Source organism: Oryx dammah, unplaced genomic scaffold (assembly GCF_014754425.2).
Source record: "Oryx dammah isolate SB20612 unplaced genomic scaffold, SCBI_Odam_1.1 HiC_scaffold_9, whole genome shotgun sequence".
NCBI lineage: Eukaryota > Metazoa > Chordata > Mammalia > Artiodactyla > Bovidae > Oryx > Oryx dammah.
The window spans coordinates 6434082-6449039 of NW_024070193.1; the positions used below are offsets into that span (position 1 = coordinate 6434082).

At 52.9% G+C, this 14958-nt stretch overlaps 1 protein-coding gene across 1 annotated transcript; it reads left to right on the forward strand.

The window, feature by feature from the left end:
* Positions 1–1256: 1256 nt before the first annotated feature.
* CLEC3B (C-type lectin domain family 3 member B) lies at positions 1257–9291 on the forward strand. The gene is made up of 3 exons (XM_040246781.1): positions 1257–3461; positions 5513–5611; positions 8760–9291. Exons 1-3 carry the CDS (start codon positions 3353–3355, stop codon positions 9158–9160), a joined length of 609 nt encoding a protein of 202 aa, XP_040102715.1. The 5' UTR covers positions 1257–3352; the 3' UTR covers positions 9161–9291.
* Positions 9292–14958: the final 5667 nt, after the last annotated feature.

The window sequence follows — 14958 nt, forward strand, 5'->3', positions numbered from 1 at the left end:
AGAAAAATAAAGTCAGCCACTGTTTCCACTGTTTTCCCATCTATCTGAAATGAAGTGATGGGACCGGATGCCATGATCTTAGTTTTCTGAATGTTGAGCTTTAAGCCAACTTTTTCATTCTCCTCTTTCACTTTCATCAAGAGGCTCTTTAGTTCTTCTTTGCTTTCTGCCATAAGGGTGGTGTCATCTGTGTATCTGAGGTTATTGCTATTTTTCCCGGCAGTCTTGATTCCAGCCTGTGCTTCATCCAGCCCGGCATTCCACATGATGTACTCTGCATATAAGTTAAATGAGCAAGGTGACTGGTTCCAAATTGGGAAAGGAGTATGTCAAGGCTGTATATTGCTGACATTTGCTGGCTCCTTAAACGACTGTTCTGGTGCACCAGGGAACTGCCTCAGCACAGGGGGACTTTATAAAAAGCCAAGCGTCTAATGATGGAACCAGTTATTTTGTAGAGTAATGAGCTGCCCGTTCCAGGAAGGCACATGGAGATCAATGGAAAAGGACATCACATATCGAGAGGCGGTTAAAGCAGGCAGCCTTTTCCACTCAGCTTTCTAGCTCAGAGATTGAGAGACGGTGGGCTACGTGCCTCTGGAAAGGCCACCGCAGCCCTGCTGGCACAGTGGGTGCCTCACACTCCCAGGGCCGCACAATGACAGGGGCACGTGGTGCAGTGACAGAGGGGCTGGCCGGGTGAGAACAGTCCCAGGCAGGCCGGATGCAGCCTGGCTCTCACGTGGCTCCTGCAGGATAAGCCTCAGAGCAGAGAGTTCTAGGCTTCTGAGTGGCTCCTCTAGGACCTCCTCCCCAGCCTACCCAGGGCACGGCCTCCACAATCGGGCCTGCCCTGGCCTTGTACTCAGAAACAGACTCCTCCCATTTCCCTGCTGCCCAAGAGCCAAGGAGAGACAATCAGGAATGCAATGGAGTTTTAAAAAGAAAAAGAGAGCCATAATTTCTCTTGCCGTGTGCTACCCACCCAGAGTTCCAGGAAGCAAGACTCCCTCATGGGTTGCTTAATCTTTGGCCCTTAATGTCCCACTGAGGGCCTGGCTGAGAATATAAAGCTCTCTTGCACTCTGAGAACGTGAGGGCTGGCCCGGACAGGAAGGGCCGGCCGCACGGAGCTCCTGCTGCCTGCCCCAGGCTCCGGCGCTGGGGGACCGCAGGGCGGGGCCTGGCCCAGCAGGCTGCAGCCACGTCCCTGCCCGGATCAGACAGAGCAAGGTGGGGGTCCCTGCAAGAAAAGCCTGAGTTACACAGCGCTGCATTTTCTTGTAGAACCATCTAAAGCTCACAGAAAATCTGCAACTACAGCACAGAGAACGTTTTTCCCCTGAGCCATTTCCAAGGGAGTCGTTGACCTGATGCCCTATCACCGCCCCCTGCTTTAGTGCTTGACCCTGTGGCCGAGGCCCCTCTGTTCTATCATCATGACCTACCATCCCTGCCACGTGCTCCTCACCCCGTCCCAGGGGCATCCAGAGAGTAGGAGGGTCTGGTCCAGAGCACAGCACACTTGCTGTTCTGTGTCTGTGACCTCCTTTGTGTCCTCAGACGTGTCCTGGACAGTTCTGAAGACTGCTGGGCAGTTGCTGTGGAGAGAGCCCCTTGGTTGGGCTTGTGCACTGTGCCCTCAGCAGGAGTCTCCTCCCGGCCCATCAGGTGCTTGGGGGGCTGCAGGCTCTCTGTTGGGTCCGTTACTGACGATGCTGACCTTGGTCACTTCATTAAAGTGATGTCTGCCAGGCTTCTCCGTTGCAAGGGGACTCTTTCCTCTTTGGAGTTAGTAAGGATTTTGTGGGCAAATAATCTGAGACAATGAAAAGATCCCATTGCTTGTCAGACTTCCAGAGTATTCGCTTATTTATTTGTATCTGTCTGTGCTCATGGTTTCCCATTTGAAAGTTACCGTCACTGCTTTGATGCTCAAACTGTCCCCGATTTGGGCCCTAAGAAGCTCCTTCAAGCTGGTTCCGTGTCCTGCCACGTTCTCACCCTTCTTTAAACATTTTCTTATGTTCTGGCAAAATAACTTGTGCTGGGCTTAGTTTCTCCTTTTCCTGCCCCGGCCCTGGAATGAGCCGTTGCTCCAAGGTGCTGCGGTTCCTTTTCGTGGAAAGCCATATTGAGAAGCCGGCGCTTGGATGCCAGGCGTGCTCAAGCCTTTGGTGGGGCTGCTGCTCCACCCAGACGTCTGGCTGGGGGACTGAAGCGCACATTTCCGTGGACAGCTGCAGGTTCGGCTTCATGTGTCAAAGTCCACAACTGCATACCGACAGCTCCAATTTCAATCCTACACGGTAGGAAACATTCTCTATGTTTTCTCTGTGTATTTGTACCTCCCTTTCCTGACAATGAGAAACCTGGCTCCCGTGGTCTTTTTCTTTCTTTCTTTCTTTAAAAAGTGTACTTATTTGATGTGGAACCACTCTCTCCCATGTGCCCCCCACCTGCTCTCCCATGCAGATCTCTTTTCCTCGCCTGGACTCCAACACTCCATGGAGGACCTCTGTTCCCCCAGGGAGGGGGTGCCCCCTTCCACCCTGTTACATCCTGACACCCCCCACCAGGCTCCCCTTCCTGGGGACATTCTTTCCTCCCTGCTCCATCTGACACCACTCTGGGACACCAGGCTGCCTCTTTCCCACCATGGTCACCTCGGCTTCCGGAAAGGATGGTTGAAAAACAGAGAGTGAGGCAAGAAAAGAAAGGTCTTCTTTGTATTTTTAACCAAACATACATCAAGAACACAGACGCAGAACTACAAAAGAATCACAGCAAACACTCCAGACAATTTGGCAGTGAGCCCCAGCTCTCTCCCTAAGGAGACACGGTTCCATGACTGTTCTGTTCCGGGCTGGGGTCAGATACCAGTGCTGCCTCTAACCGGTCCGGTAGCTTAGGCTCCCTTAACCTCACTGAGCCTCAGTTTCCTCAACTGTAAAATGGAGAAATGCCAGCACCCGCCTCATATTGCCGGTGTGAGGCCTCTGTGAGGCCAGGGAAAAGCGTGACCCAGCGCCTGCCCGAGGTAACTGCCTAGCAGATGTGAGCTCTGAGGACAAGCATGTATTTTTCAGAATCCTAGAAAACAATGACTGTCTCAGAGGGCGGGGCCAGGATGCTGGGTGGGTGTTCCCCGAGCAGCAGCCAGGTTCTGTGGCTCCCAGGCCTTCCTCTTTTTGAAGGATTTTTTTTTTTTTTTGGCACTCCTGCAGCCAACTTTGGGAGGGTTTCCTGGACAGAGGTCCTTGTGGCCGCTGCCTTAAGACACGCAGCTCGGGCCCCAGCGGCCAGTGCTCTCTGACCCAGACCCACCGCAGGCAGCAGCAGCAGCAGCAGCATGGAGCTCTGGGGGCCCTGCGTGCTCCTCTGCCTCTTCTCTCTCCTGACCCAGGTCGCCGCCGAGGCCCCCACCCCCAAGGCCAAGAAGGCTGCAAATGCCAAGAAAGGTAAGGAGGTGGGTGGGGGAGCTGGTCGCTCTCTCCTTGACTGGCCCTCACCCTCCGTTTTCTCCTTCCCTTCCCTTCTCCACGAGCCCAGCGAACAGTGAAGTCTCTCCCCACCCCCACCAACTGGGACCTGGGTGAATTCTCCAGCCACAGGGGCAGCCGTCAGACTGTCAGAGTCACGGGCTCTTAGAATCGGAAAGAACCTTCCAGATCACCTTAACGGACACACACTCCTCCCCCACCTCCCCAAGATTTTAAGATAAACCACACCTTTGGCTCGGCAGCCTGGAGATGTCCGACTCTTCTCGGGAGGGCTGACAAGGCTCCATCTTGTCGTCTCTGAACCTCAGGCTTCTCAACTGTGAAACAGAGATGGGGGCCTTGGCTCAAAAGGTTGGTTGGGAGGATTTAACAATAGAAAACACGTAATGTAATGCACAGGGGAAGGAAAAACAGACAGTTTGTAGTTCTATGGTGCATCACAGCCTTCAGGAAATGAAACTGTTCAAGGCTGAACCAGGACAGTGGAGGCAGCTTTGCTCTCCCTCCACGGCCTCTGGGCCCGGGGTGTCCTTGGGTGGCCCTGGCCTCAGCAAGGCCTGCCCTTGGAGCCCTGCCTGCAGTGAGGTCACCCCGGGCTGTGTTGAGACAACACTAGTGAAGTGCCATGGCAATGCAGTGGGCTGTTACCCCCCAGGAGATGAGAGTGCTGATGCAGGCAAGCAAACGGCTGGCCTGGGGCCAAGGGCCCAGTGGAGGCAAGGCCGGGGGACATAGCTGCCCTCAGGCCCCTCCCGGAGCCTCCACTGTAAATCACAGCTGCCCACCATCCTTGGACGATGTACGCAAGGGCACTTTAGGACCACAGAGCCCCACAGGCCTGCGACACAGAATGGGCGGGTCCCGGTGCCGACAGGAATAACCCCCAAGGTTCAGTTCATAAAATAAACAACAAAAAATTCAAAACAGAATGGGTACTTATGTAACATTTGTTTTGAAAAAGAGATTTATATAAAAATATTATATTTACTTCAAAGAAAAAAATACATATTTACTTGAATATGCATAGAACTTTTCTGGAAGGATTCACGAGAGTTAGCAACAGTGATTGTCTCTGGGAAGAGAAACTAGAGAGCTGAGAGCAGATTGACTGGAAAAGAGACTTGAACATTTTGAATTGTTTGGGTCTTTAAAAATTATACGGCTGTGTTACCTTCTACAAAATGTTCATTAAAAAAAAGAGGACTCGTGGCATGCACGGTATGTCCACAAATGTTAGCTAAAATTGCCACCAAGGATGTTCTTTGTAAAGGATGCACAGTTCCAAAGGCAAATAACAGAATTTTTAAATGTGGAAAAGAGTTGCTAATTTCTCAAGTTTACCAAAGATGTAGTATGTATTTATTCGAACGTGTAAATCACAGATCTCATCACATGGACAAGAAGGTCACACCAGACAATGCCCTGGCCTCTGCAGCTGTCACACTTGCACCCGGCTCCATGTGGTCTCCGTGAAGAGCCCGTGGAGGCCCAGGGCGCTGGAGGCCCGCAGAGCAGCGGACAGAGCGAGCGGAGTGCCTGACTGGCTCTCCCTGTTCCACCCGCCCTGCTGGTCTGTGTGTTGTTCCTCCGGGAAAAGTACACCTGGGAGGTCTCCGGGGCCCCTGGCCCTGCTTCCTGTGCTCTGTTCTCCTCTGGAGCTGGGAGGGTGGTCGGGGTCGGGGGTGGTCACTGAAGGCTCTGCCTGCACCCCCTACCCACCCCCGCCCGTCGCCAGCCCATCTGATCCCTCCTACACAATGCAGCACAGGTCTCACGCTAGCAAGAGCAAGTGCAGGAGGGTCCCCGGCAGAAGGGAAATCACGAGCAATCCCTTGGCTGACCGCTGGCAGGAACAGGGAGAGACAGAGTCTGCCACGACATCAAGGTCGAGGGGTCATCCCCTGTCCCCTTGTGGCTGACGGTGGTCCACCCCTCCAGTCCCTGCCCTGCCCCCGTCCCTACTGCCTTCATCACGGGATTGGCCCCACTTCCTTCTGACTTCATCCTAGACGCCGTGAGTCCGAAGATGCTGGAGGAGCTCAAGACTCAGCTGGACAACCTGGCCCAGGAGGTGGCCCTGCTGAAGGAGCAGCAGGCCTTGCAGACGGGTGAGTAACGTGGCCGTCTCTCCAGGAAAAGGTGCGCTGGACACAGGGGCTCGGGCCGGCAGTCAGGGATGCACCTCTAGCCTCCGGCCCCGCACCAGGGAACTGGCTGGCTCCCGTAGTCCAGGGCACCAGATTCAAGGAGGCCTCAGGAAGATGCCCTGATGTGTAGAAGCAGGAATGTCCCAAAAGGACCACGAACTTGTCCACAAGAATCCATTACCACCCACTGGAAGCATGAGCCCTGGCGGGCTGGTGGGGCAGAGGCCATCCTAACAAGCCCCCGAGAGCCTACACTCAGCCAGCCCCACGGTCCCGCAGGGCATGCGCCTCAACAGCTGTGTATCTGCTGTGCAGCCACTCTCAGTCATCCTCACTGCACTGAGGCAGGATTTATCATCCCTATTCTAGAGACGGGAGCCAGAGAGGGACCAGAGAGGCCCTGGTTTTGCCCATACGCCCCTGGCTGGCAAGTGCAGGTTAGGGTGGAAATGGAGGCAGCCTGCCCAGTGTGTGCTGGGTGTGAGGAAAGGTGGGCTTTGGTCTTCCTGACCCTGCACGAACCAGCTAAGCCAGGATGGACAAAACACCCAGCTGTGGACACACTCAGCTCACAGCCACCTGCCCTGGCACTTCCTGGCCAGCCTGCCTGGACAACCCACTCTCTCTCTCCACTGAGTTCCTTTCATATTGTCTCCAATTTTCACACACCTCACACTCACCTACTCCATGACCTTGCCCTGGAGGACACAGAATACAGACGATCAGTAATACTTAACACGTGAGGGAATGTTTAAGATAAGCACAATGCCATTCGGGGCCTCAGTTTCCTCATCTGTAAAGTGGAAGGGCTGGGGCTGAACTTGCAGGGCAAGCTCTAAGGTCTCATGACTCAGCTCTGCGCTTATGCAAAGACCATGCAACCCAGATGCCGCTTGCCTTCTAAGGTGGGCGATGTCGTGGGGACCTCCCTGTGCAAAGTCCACGGCATATGGAGATCCAAACACTCGCTCCATGTTTGCTGATTCCCAGAAGATTCATGGGCTCCTGGTCTCCTTGGGAGCCTTCTCCCTCTCATCACCCTCTCCTTTACGACAAGCTGCAAATCACCTTGCCAAGAACCCCACACAAAGCATTCCTGAGCTCTGCTGACCTAGCCAAAGAGTTGAGAGAATGAGGGGTTAGGGGAGAAATCCTTCCCTCCCACCATCTGCCCTTCTCCCCCAGTCAACAAACGCACGTGAGGTCCCCAACTAGCAAGCCTCTGCCACACACAAGGAGACACAGGTGACCCCGTGGGGCCCTGCTCTGGGAGCCTCAACATATTCATGGAGTCAGTGTATTCCCTGGCACCCTTAAAGCAGGTGTAGGAACATAAAGAGGGGTCCAAGCAGAGGGCACAGCAGGAGCAGGGCTAGGCATGGCCAGCACGAACCCACTGGATCATAAGGAGGCCAGAATGACAAGCTGTCGGTTACAATGGCAAGGCACTGAGGACTGACACTCATTGAGGTCTATGTTAGCGTTGTGGGTGGGGCTCCCCGGACACGGCCCTGAGGTGGAGCTGGGCCTGCAGGAGGCTCATGAGGGAGCACCTCCCAGGACCAGTACCTGATCAGTACCCAGGATCAGAAGGGAAGAGACAGGACTCAGGAGTGGGCAGAGGGCCCTGCGTCTCAGAGAAGGCCCCAGAGACTGCAGAGGGAGCCCTGACCTCGGGAGGGCCCTTCAGAGCTGTCCTGAGTCAGAAAAGGGGGCTCATGGGCCGGTCCCTGGGTGGGGGATGCTCTGGGGAGGGGCACGCTGTGGGTGAGGGGCTATCTTCCACTGAGGCAATCCCCAAAGGGAGGCTGAGCGCTCCCAGCAGCTGGGATGGTCAGACCTTCACCCCAAGAGGGTCTAGGTGGCATTTCACAGTGACCCCAGAAGGAAGGAAAGAGTGTGGGGCCAGGCTGGGAAGGGCAAAGAAGCCAGGCTAGGAGGCACTGCACGAGAGCACATGCCAGGGCTGGCCGGCTTGGGACAGTGTCTGTGAGTGAAGACACCTCGGTGATGCTCCGGGCCTGGAGTTGAGAGTTCCAGGAGTGTCCGGTGCTCACGGGGACACAGAGAAGTGTGTTAAGTGAGAGTAACAGAGTGAGCGGGTGAGTGAGGGGAGGGGATGGTGGTGGAGTGCAGACCCACCCCTAAAATTTTGAGGATCAGCAGCAAGCGGACAAATGGAGACACACACTCCAACTGTCTAAATATTCATGTTATAAACCCAGCTAAAGAATAAACTGCTAAGCACAAACAGCCTATGTTCCTAACTAGACCAAATATACACCCTCATTACCACCTTTGAGGCCAGAATCAAATTTGGACCTCTCGGACTCCTCAGAGTTCTGAGCCCGAGACAGCGAGCTCCTGGCCCCCTGCTTGGGCCATCTCTTCTGTCCGGGGCCTGGCCAGTCTCAGCTCTGAGCTCCCAGTCGCCACTCCAACCAGCCCTCAGGAGCACTGACCCAGAAGAGGCTGCTGGCAGATGCTGGGAGCCTGTCTGGGCCCCTGGGGCAGGGATTTGGGGTCCTGGGCACCTGGAGTGTGGTCTGGACTCTGGGTCAGCATGTCCCCTGGCCCCAATCTCAGGGAGAGTGGGGTGCGAGGAAGATCAGAGCGGGTGGCTCTGGCGGGGCTCCTTGGGAAGCCCACTCTGAGACGGGGTTCATTCATCAGGGAGAGTCTGGGGTCCCAGCTGTGAAAGGGGGAGTTGGGAAGCAGACTGGGCAGAGGGACATCCAAGGCCAGCTTCTGCACCCCACTGTGCACCCTCCAAGCTAAAAGGCCCTCTGCTAAAAGGCAGAATTATCCTGCCTGGGGGAGAGATGACCACTCCCCCGCTGGGCGCTGGATGGGGCACCCAGGGGAGGGATGTGACCTTGAGGGAGGGGCCGTCTGTCTTCAGCGGAGGGGGCTGAGCCCACGCCCAGCAGCAAGGGCTCCACCCCCTGTGAATCGGGGGTCTGGGATTCAGTGCTCATCACAGCAGGGCCCCCGGGGCTGGGTCTGGAGCCCCTCCGCTGCGGACAGGGCTGGTGGAGGGGGTGAGCCGGCCCCTGGCAGTGGGCTCTCGGCTGGGGAAGCTGGGGTGACGGCCACTTCTCCCCCCCAGTCTGTCTGAAGGGTACCAAGGTGCACATGAAGTGCTTCCTGGCCTTTGTCCAGGCGAAGACCTTCCACGAGGCGAGCGAGGACTGCATCTCGCGCGGGGGCACCCTGGGCACCCCGCAGACGGGCTCCGAGAATGACGCCCTGTACGAGTACCTGCGCCAGAGCGTGGGCAGCGAGGCCGAGGTCTGGCTGGGCTTCAACGACATGGCGTCCGAGGGCGCCTGGGTGGACATGACCGGCGGCCACATCGCCTACAAGAACTGGGAGACGGAGATCACCGCGCAGCCCGATGGCGGCAAGGTAGAGAACTGCGCCACCCTCTCCGGCGCGGCCAACGGCAAGTGGTTCGACAAGCGCTGCCGGGACAAGCTGCCCTACGTCTGCCAGTTCGCCATCGTCTAGCGGGCCGGGAGGGCCAGGCCGGGCGCGGGATCCTGAGCCGCGGAGGAGGGGCGCGGGGACCTCCCCGGCCCCCCCCCCCCCCCCGCGCTGGGCGTCTCCTTTCGCAAATAAAGTGGGTGCACCGTGATGGAGAGTGGCTGCAGTCTGTGCCGGTTCCCATGGGCGGGGAGAGTCCAGGAGCCCTTCCCGGGTCCCTGCGAGAAGGCTCTCAGGAGGCGAGCAGAGAGGCGGTGAAGGATGGTGAGCTGGGTGCACAGAGAAGGGGAGGGAGGAAGAGAGCAGAGGGGAGGAGGGAACCCTTGACTGCTGCTGCCTTTTAAAAATTAAACAACTTTATATTTCATTTGATTTCCCTCTTACAGAGAGATTTGCAAGAATTCCCGAACACCCTTCATCCAGATTCCACAAACACTAATATTTCCCCCATTTGCTTATCCTTTTATTTTTTCCTGAACCATTTGACCATAATTTGCAGACGTGATTGCCCCTTTACCCCAAATACTTAAGTGTGTTTCCTGAAAGCAAGGACATTTTCTCATGGAAGCATGGAGGTTTCCTCAAGGTCCGGAAATGAACACTGATACTCTATTCTTATCTAAGTTACAGCCCTTATTCCGATTTCCAGGCTTCTTATCATAAGACTCCACTTCAGCATCCCCTCCACAACTCCAGGGCAGAAGGGACACCCCCATCCCACTCTTTTCTGTTGGGGATTCATTTCTGGGGTGCACTGACACGCTGAGTCCTGTTAGGGTGAGAGCATGGTCTGCCCACAAGGAACATTTGCATCCCCCTTCTTGCCGAACAGGAGTCAAAAACGAGAGCGGCCAACACTGCCTGACTGGTGTGTCCCCCTTTCCTGCTCCTCGAAGAAAGTTCCATCCTACAAATACCAGCTACCACTTACTGAGCCCACTGAATCGCAGGAACTTTAAATAAGTCATCTTATTTAATCTTATCCACCAGGGACAGGCATGTTATTATCTCCGTTTTGTAGAAACGGAAGTTGAGGCTCAGGGAAGCTGAGTGACTTCCGTTGGTCACAGAGCCAGGATGACCAGGGCCTTGGCCTTTCCACCACCATCGAGATGCTTGTCTCACAGTACTGGACCTTCCCTGAGATAAAACATCAGACACGTGGCCCCATGAACCCCTCTGGCCCATCCAACCATGTAGGCCCAGCTCTAGTAACCCGCTTAGGGGAGGTCTTCCCAGATCAGCCATGTCTGCCATATCTTTTTTCCCTGGTCGTCTTTGAGTGTGTGCCTTCAGAGGTAAATTGATGATATTTTGATTTGATCACGGGGAGTGGGCTATGCTGGGGGAGGTGGCGTACAGTGAACACTGTGTGTCTACTTTGTGCCACACAGCCTGCCTGCCATTGTCATGGAAACCATCTCATGTAATTCAACAGTTTAGGAAGATGTAATGATGGAAGACATTCATTATAGATGCAGAAACTGAAGCTCAGAACAGCGATGTGATTTTTTTTTCAAGATGACCTAGCAAGTGAGAAGCAAAAATGAGATGCAGATGTCGGTCTGGCTGAGTCTTGGGCTCTTTTTACCTCACTCAGCTATCTAGCAGGATGTAGGAGGCCACAGGTTTTCAAAGTTCCTGCGTTGGGTGGATGCCCGCAAGAGGGCACCAGGCCTTTGCATGTGAGAGAGGGTCCTGGTAGAGAACTGCCTCTGTGGCGCTGCCTGATTTCAGCAGCAGGTGGCAGCATAAGCAAGAGAATCGTTGACCATTTTTAATCAGCTGCGAAAGTGCTTAGGCTTTTAAGACACTGAGACTCATGGACTTCAAGCTAGGGTACACCTGCCCTGGGATCTTGCTTTAAGTTTTGACCTGTTGTTGTTGTTTGCATTAATTTTTATTTTTTAAAACACTGTGTTCAAATATTTTGTATCATGATTACTGAGTTTTTTAGGCACTTCCTTAAATTTTGTACCCCAGTTAAATGCCTCACTCACCTTACTATTGCTTATGGCACTGGCTACAAAATTAAAAATTTCCAAGGTGCATAAACAACAATAAGGTACTGGTTTCTAGATCTTCAGCTTTTACACTACTCTTTATTAGAATTGATGGTAGAGCCCTCTTTCACCGTCACGCATTTCCCTCTTTACCATGTGCTGCCCTGGTGTGCAAAAATTTTGAGGATGTCCAACAAAGGGACAATTTGAAATATTGCTGTAAGTGCCGGTCACGCAAAATGCTGGGTAAAAGCTTTCGCAAGTTCAGTTGTTTTCAATTCTTTGCCTTGGAGAAGAGGCTAATCAAGGTGTTAGTACTATCTTTCCTGGTTGCCAACTCACCCATCAGTCTCTCCCAACCTCCCTAAACCACAGGTTTTCCTGCATAACTGCTAGTTGCACGGCAAAGAAGACCAGTTCAAACTCTGGTCGGAGTCGGCCCCTGGAATGTGAGCTTCCCTCTCACACGCATAAACATACTTGCTTCAAATGAAAACATTAAATCACTCACGTGTCCTCGCACAACCTCCAGGCACATTCTTTGGATTTTGGCTTTGCTGAGAGAAGGTGGAAGTATTCATAAAAACAAAGAAAATGAGCAGTGTGTGCATTCCTACTGTGTGGTGGGCACTGACCCACAACCCCCTTACTATGTCCTGACAACAGCTCATGAATTACCTCACTCAACAGTTATACTAACCTAGGAGAGCGCTTTTATTAAGCCTATTTTATAGTTGAAGAAAACAGTAGAGAGAGGATAATTTTTCTAAGAACATCCATGAATGAATGGGGCTGGATTTCAGGTCTGTTGAGTTCCAAGGCCCATGTACTATCTATTATTTACATCCAGTCCTTCCTGAATCTTGAAGAAAGTTTTCAGATATTTCATGATGTGACTGTGAAACTTTTGTGAAAAGGAGTTGATGGTCATGTGCATTGGTGTATATTTGTGATTGCTGGAAAGGAATTCTGTAAAAATACATTTTCCACCCAGATTTTCCAGGGCTATTTCTGAAGCTTAACATTAGATTCTACTTCACCTGTTGTCCATGGGTGACTCATGAAAAGCACGGTTTATGAGTCTCTCTTTCATGCTAAAAATCATGACACAATCTATGAAACTAGCCATTTTCTCCACTAGAATGCACTGCTGTTTTGTACATCATGAGAACACAGTTGCAGGAGAAACAGCTCAAAGATCAATGCAATCTTCACATGAAAAAAACTGAGGCCCAGGGAGGCTAAGTGACTAGCCAAGATCATGTAGATTGCAAAAGAATGAGCCAAAGAGTCTCACTTTGTTAGTAGAAAGAGCTTTGTGTAAACAATTTCTCCAAACAGCCAACTAGTAAGTACTGAGCTCCTTCCATACGCCAATTGCTCAGACAGAAGCTAGGCCACAAGGCCTGGATCCTGTTCTTGAGGTGCTCACTGTCCTGGCATTTCTGAGGCTGCTCAAAGACAGAGGGATGGGGCTGGTTGTATCCTCTCAGGGTGGCTTTCCTGTTTTGCATTGTTGGGAAAACAACTGCGCAGTAGTAGTAGGAAAGTGTCTTTCCGATTAAGACACACAAGCCAGATAATAAGCCAGAGTCAAATAGGGAAACTAGTGTTTCCTCCCGTTCATCAGCAAGTTCCGCCGGGAAAACCTTAAACCGGGCTGAAGCTACTCATGGCTGGTGCAATACCGATCAGGAAGAAACCCTGGATTTGGATTCCAGCTCTTCAAATGATGATGCATCAGGGATTTTAATTCATCCCACCTGAAGATGAGGTGCCACCATCCACTGGATCTCTCCCCACTCTCCACCTCCAAAACCGTAAACAACCCTGAGATCCCCGTCTCTCACAGACAGGAAGGAGATCTCCACCCACAGGCAGGGACAACACTCGTGCTCCGTTCAAAGCGGTTACAGAGGATGGACTAGAACTTCCCTGGCGGTCTAGTGGTTAAGAATCCGCCTGCCAATGCAGGGATGAGGGTTTGATCCCTGGTCCGGGAAGATGCCACCTGTCCTGGGGCAACTAAGTCCGTGTACCACAACTACTCGGTGCATCATGCTGCAAGTACTGAAGCTGGAGCGCCGCCACTACGGAGTCTCAGTCCCCATTCACTACAACTAGAGAAAGTCTGCACGAAGCAATGAAGACCCAATGCAACCAATAAATAAATAAAAATTTAAAAAAAAAAAAAAAAACAAGATGCACCACAGATACTTTCGCCTTTAGAAGATTTTAAGTGTCCAGACTCCTTGAAGGAGTAATGTTGGAGCAGGGAGATAGCCAGGTGCAAAAGGGGCACACGGGCCAATGGCAGGAAATCATATATCTTGTAAACAAAAGGGGTCCTTAGGCAGACAAAGAAGGACCCTTTGGACTCATGGGAAACCACACATTTTTGGGAGATAAGTGTCCTGGAGACAGCTAAAGAAAGGTGGGAAAAGGTAGGAATTTCTGGCGTCCAAATGTAACCTTTTGCTTCCTAAGCTCTCATTACAATAAAACCTTGCAGGTAAGAAGTTCCTATCATGCACCGAGGTCATGACACTTCCCATCAAGACTACATAAGGACAAAAATCCCTCCTCCCCTGGCAAGGTGGAGCTAGGATGAAAATCCGGGTACATGACCCCCCAAAACCCTCCCTGCCCAATGCATATTCCACCCCTTCATTTGTACATCCCACATGTGCTGCTTGCGAAAGAAAGTCGGTGCAGTTTCTCACCTTTGAGAGTGTACCGTCGCTTAGTTAAATCCTCACTTTGCTTTCTTGGCCGCCCTCTCTCTTCTCTGAACTCCTTCTGGGACGAGAGAAGCGTCTACACCCCCAATAACCCAGGCGCTGGCTCTGACAGCCCAGTGTCCCCTGCCAGGCAAAACCACCCTTTCGAGAAGTGGAGAAGCAGGGAGGGCGAGGGCACATGTGAAGTCCTCCCAGAAAGGAGCCGTGTGAAAAAAAGAGTGGCTGAGGCAGACCTTGATTTGATGCTTTAGATTCCAGTTTCTTTCTTTCTAAAGCCAAGTCCGTGCCTTTCCTGGCCAGCAAGCTACTTGAGGGGGGTCGAAGCAGGAAGAATGGGTGGCTCCATGCCGGACCAGCCGTGCTTCATGGGCCTTTAAAGGTGATGGAGAACTCGTCTAGGCGGTGGCCGATCACCTCAGGCTTGACTTAGGCCTGGCTGAAGGTCCTGACAGTTGCAGGCGCCCATCGCGCTGCCCGGCAGGGCAACGCTGTGGCGTCTCGTCTTCACCACCGCTGACTCCTCTGTGGGCGGAGCCTCAGTCTAGGTCTTGCGCAGGCGCTTTAGCAGCAGGAGCTGCTCTTTGCGCAGTCGCCCTACCTCTGCTTTTAGGCCGTGTCCCGCTGGTGGTCGAGGTCCCACAGACGTAGGTGAGACTGAGGAAGGTCCGCTTCTCCTGTGCCTCCATCACCTTGTTGCGTGAGTGCGTGCTAAGTCGCTCAGCTGTGTCTGACTCTTTGTGACCCCCAAGGACTGTAGCCCTCCAGCCTCTTCTGTCCCTGGGGATTCTCCAGGGAAGAATATTGAAGTGGGTTGCCATGCCCTCCTCCAGGGGATCTTCAGGGATGGAACCCGTGGCTCCTGCGACGCTTGCATTGCAGGTAGACTGTTTGCTGCTGAGCCACCAGGGAAGCCCACGTCACCTTGTTTGCCCTTCCTAAATTACAGTATTATCATTTAACACGACTTAGAAACCACAGTTGCCAAGCCAAAATTCAGGGCATATGTCTTAACAGAGGCTTAAAACAACAAAGAACTTATAGAAGCGCATTTATTCACAATGTAAGTCACATTTGTATA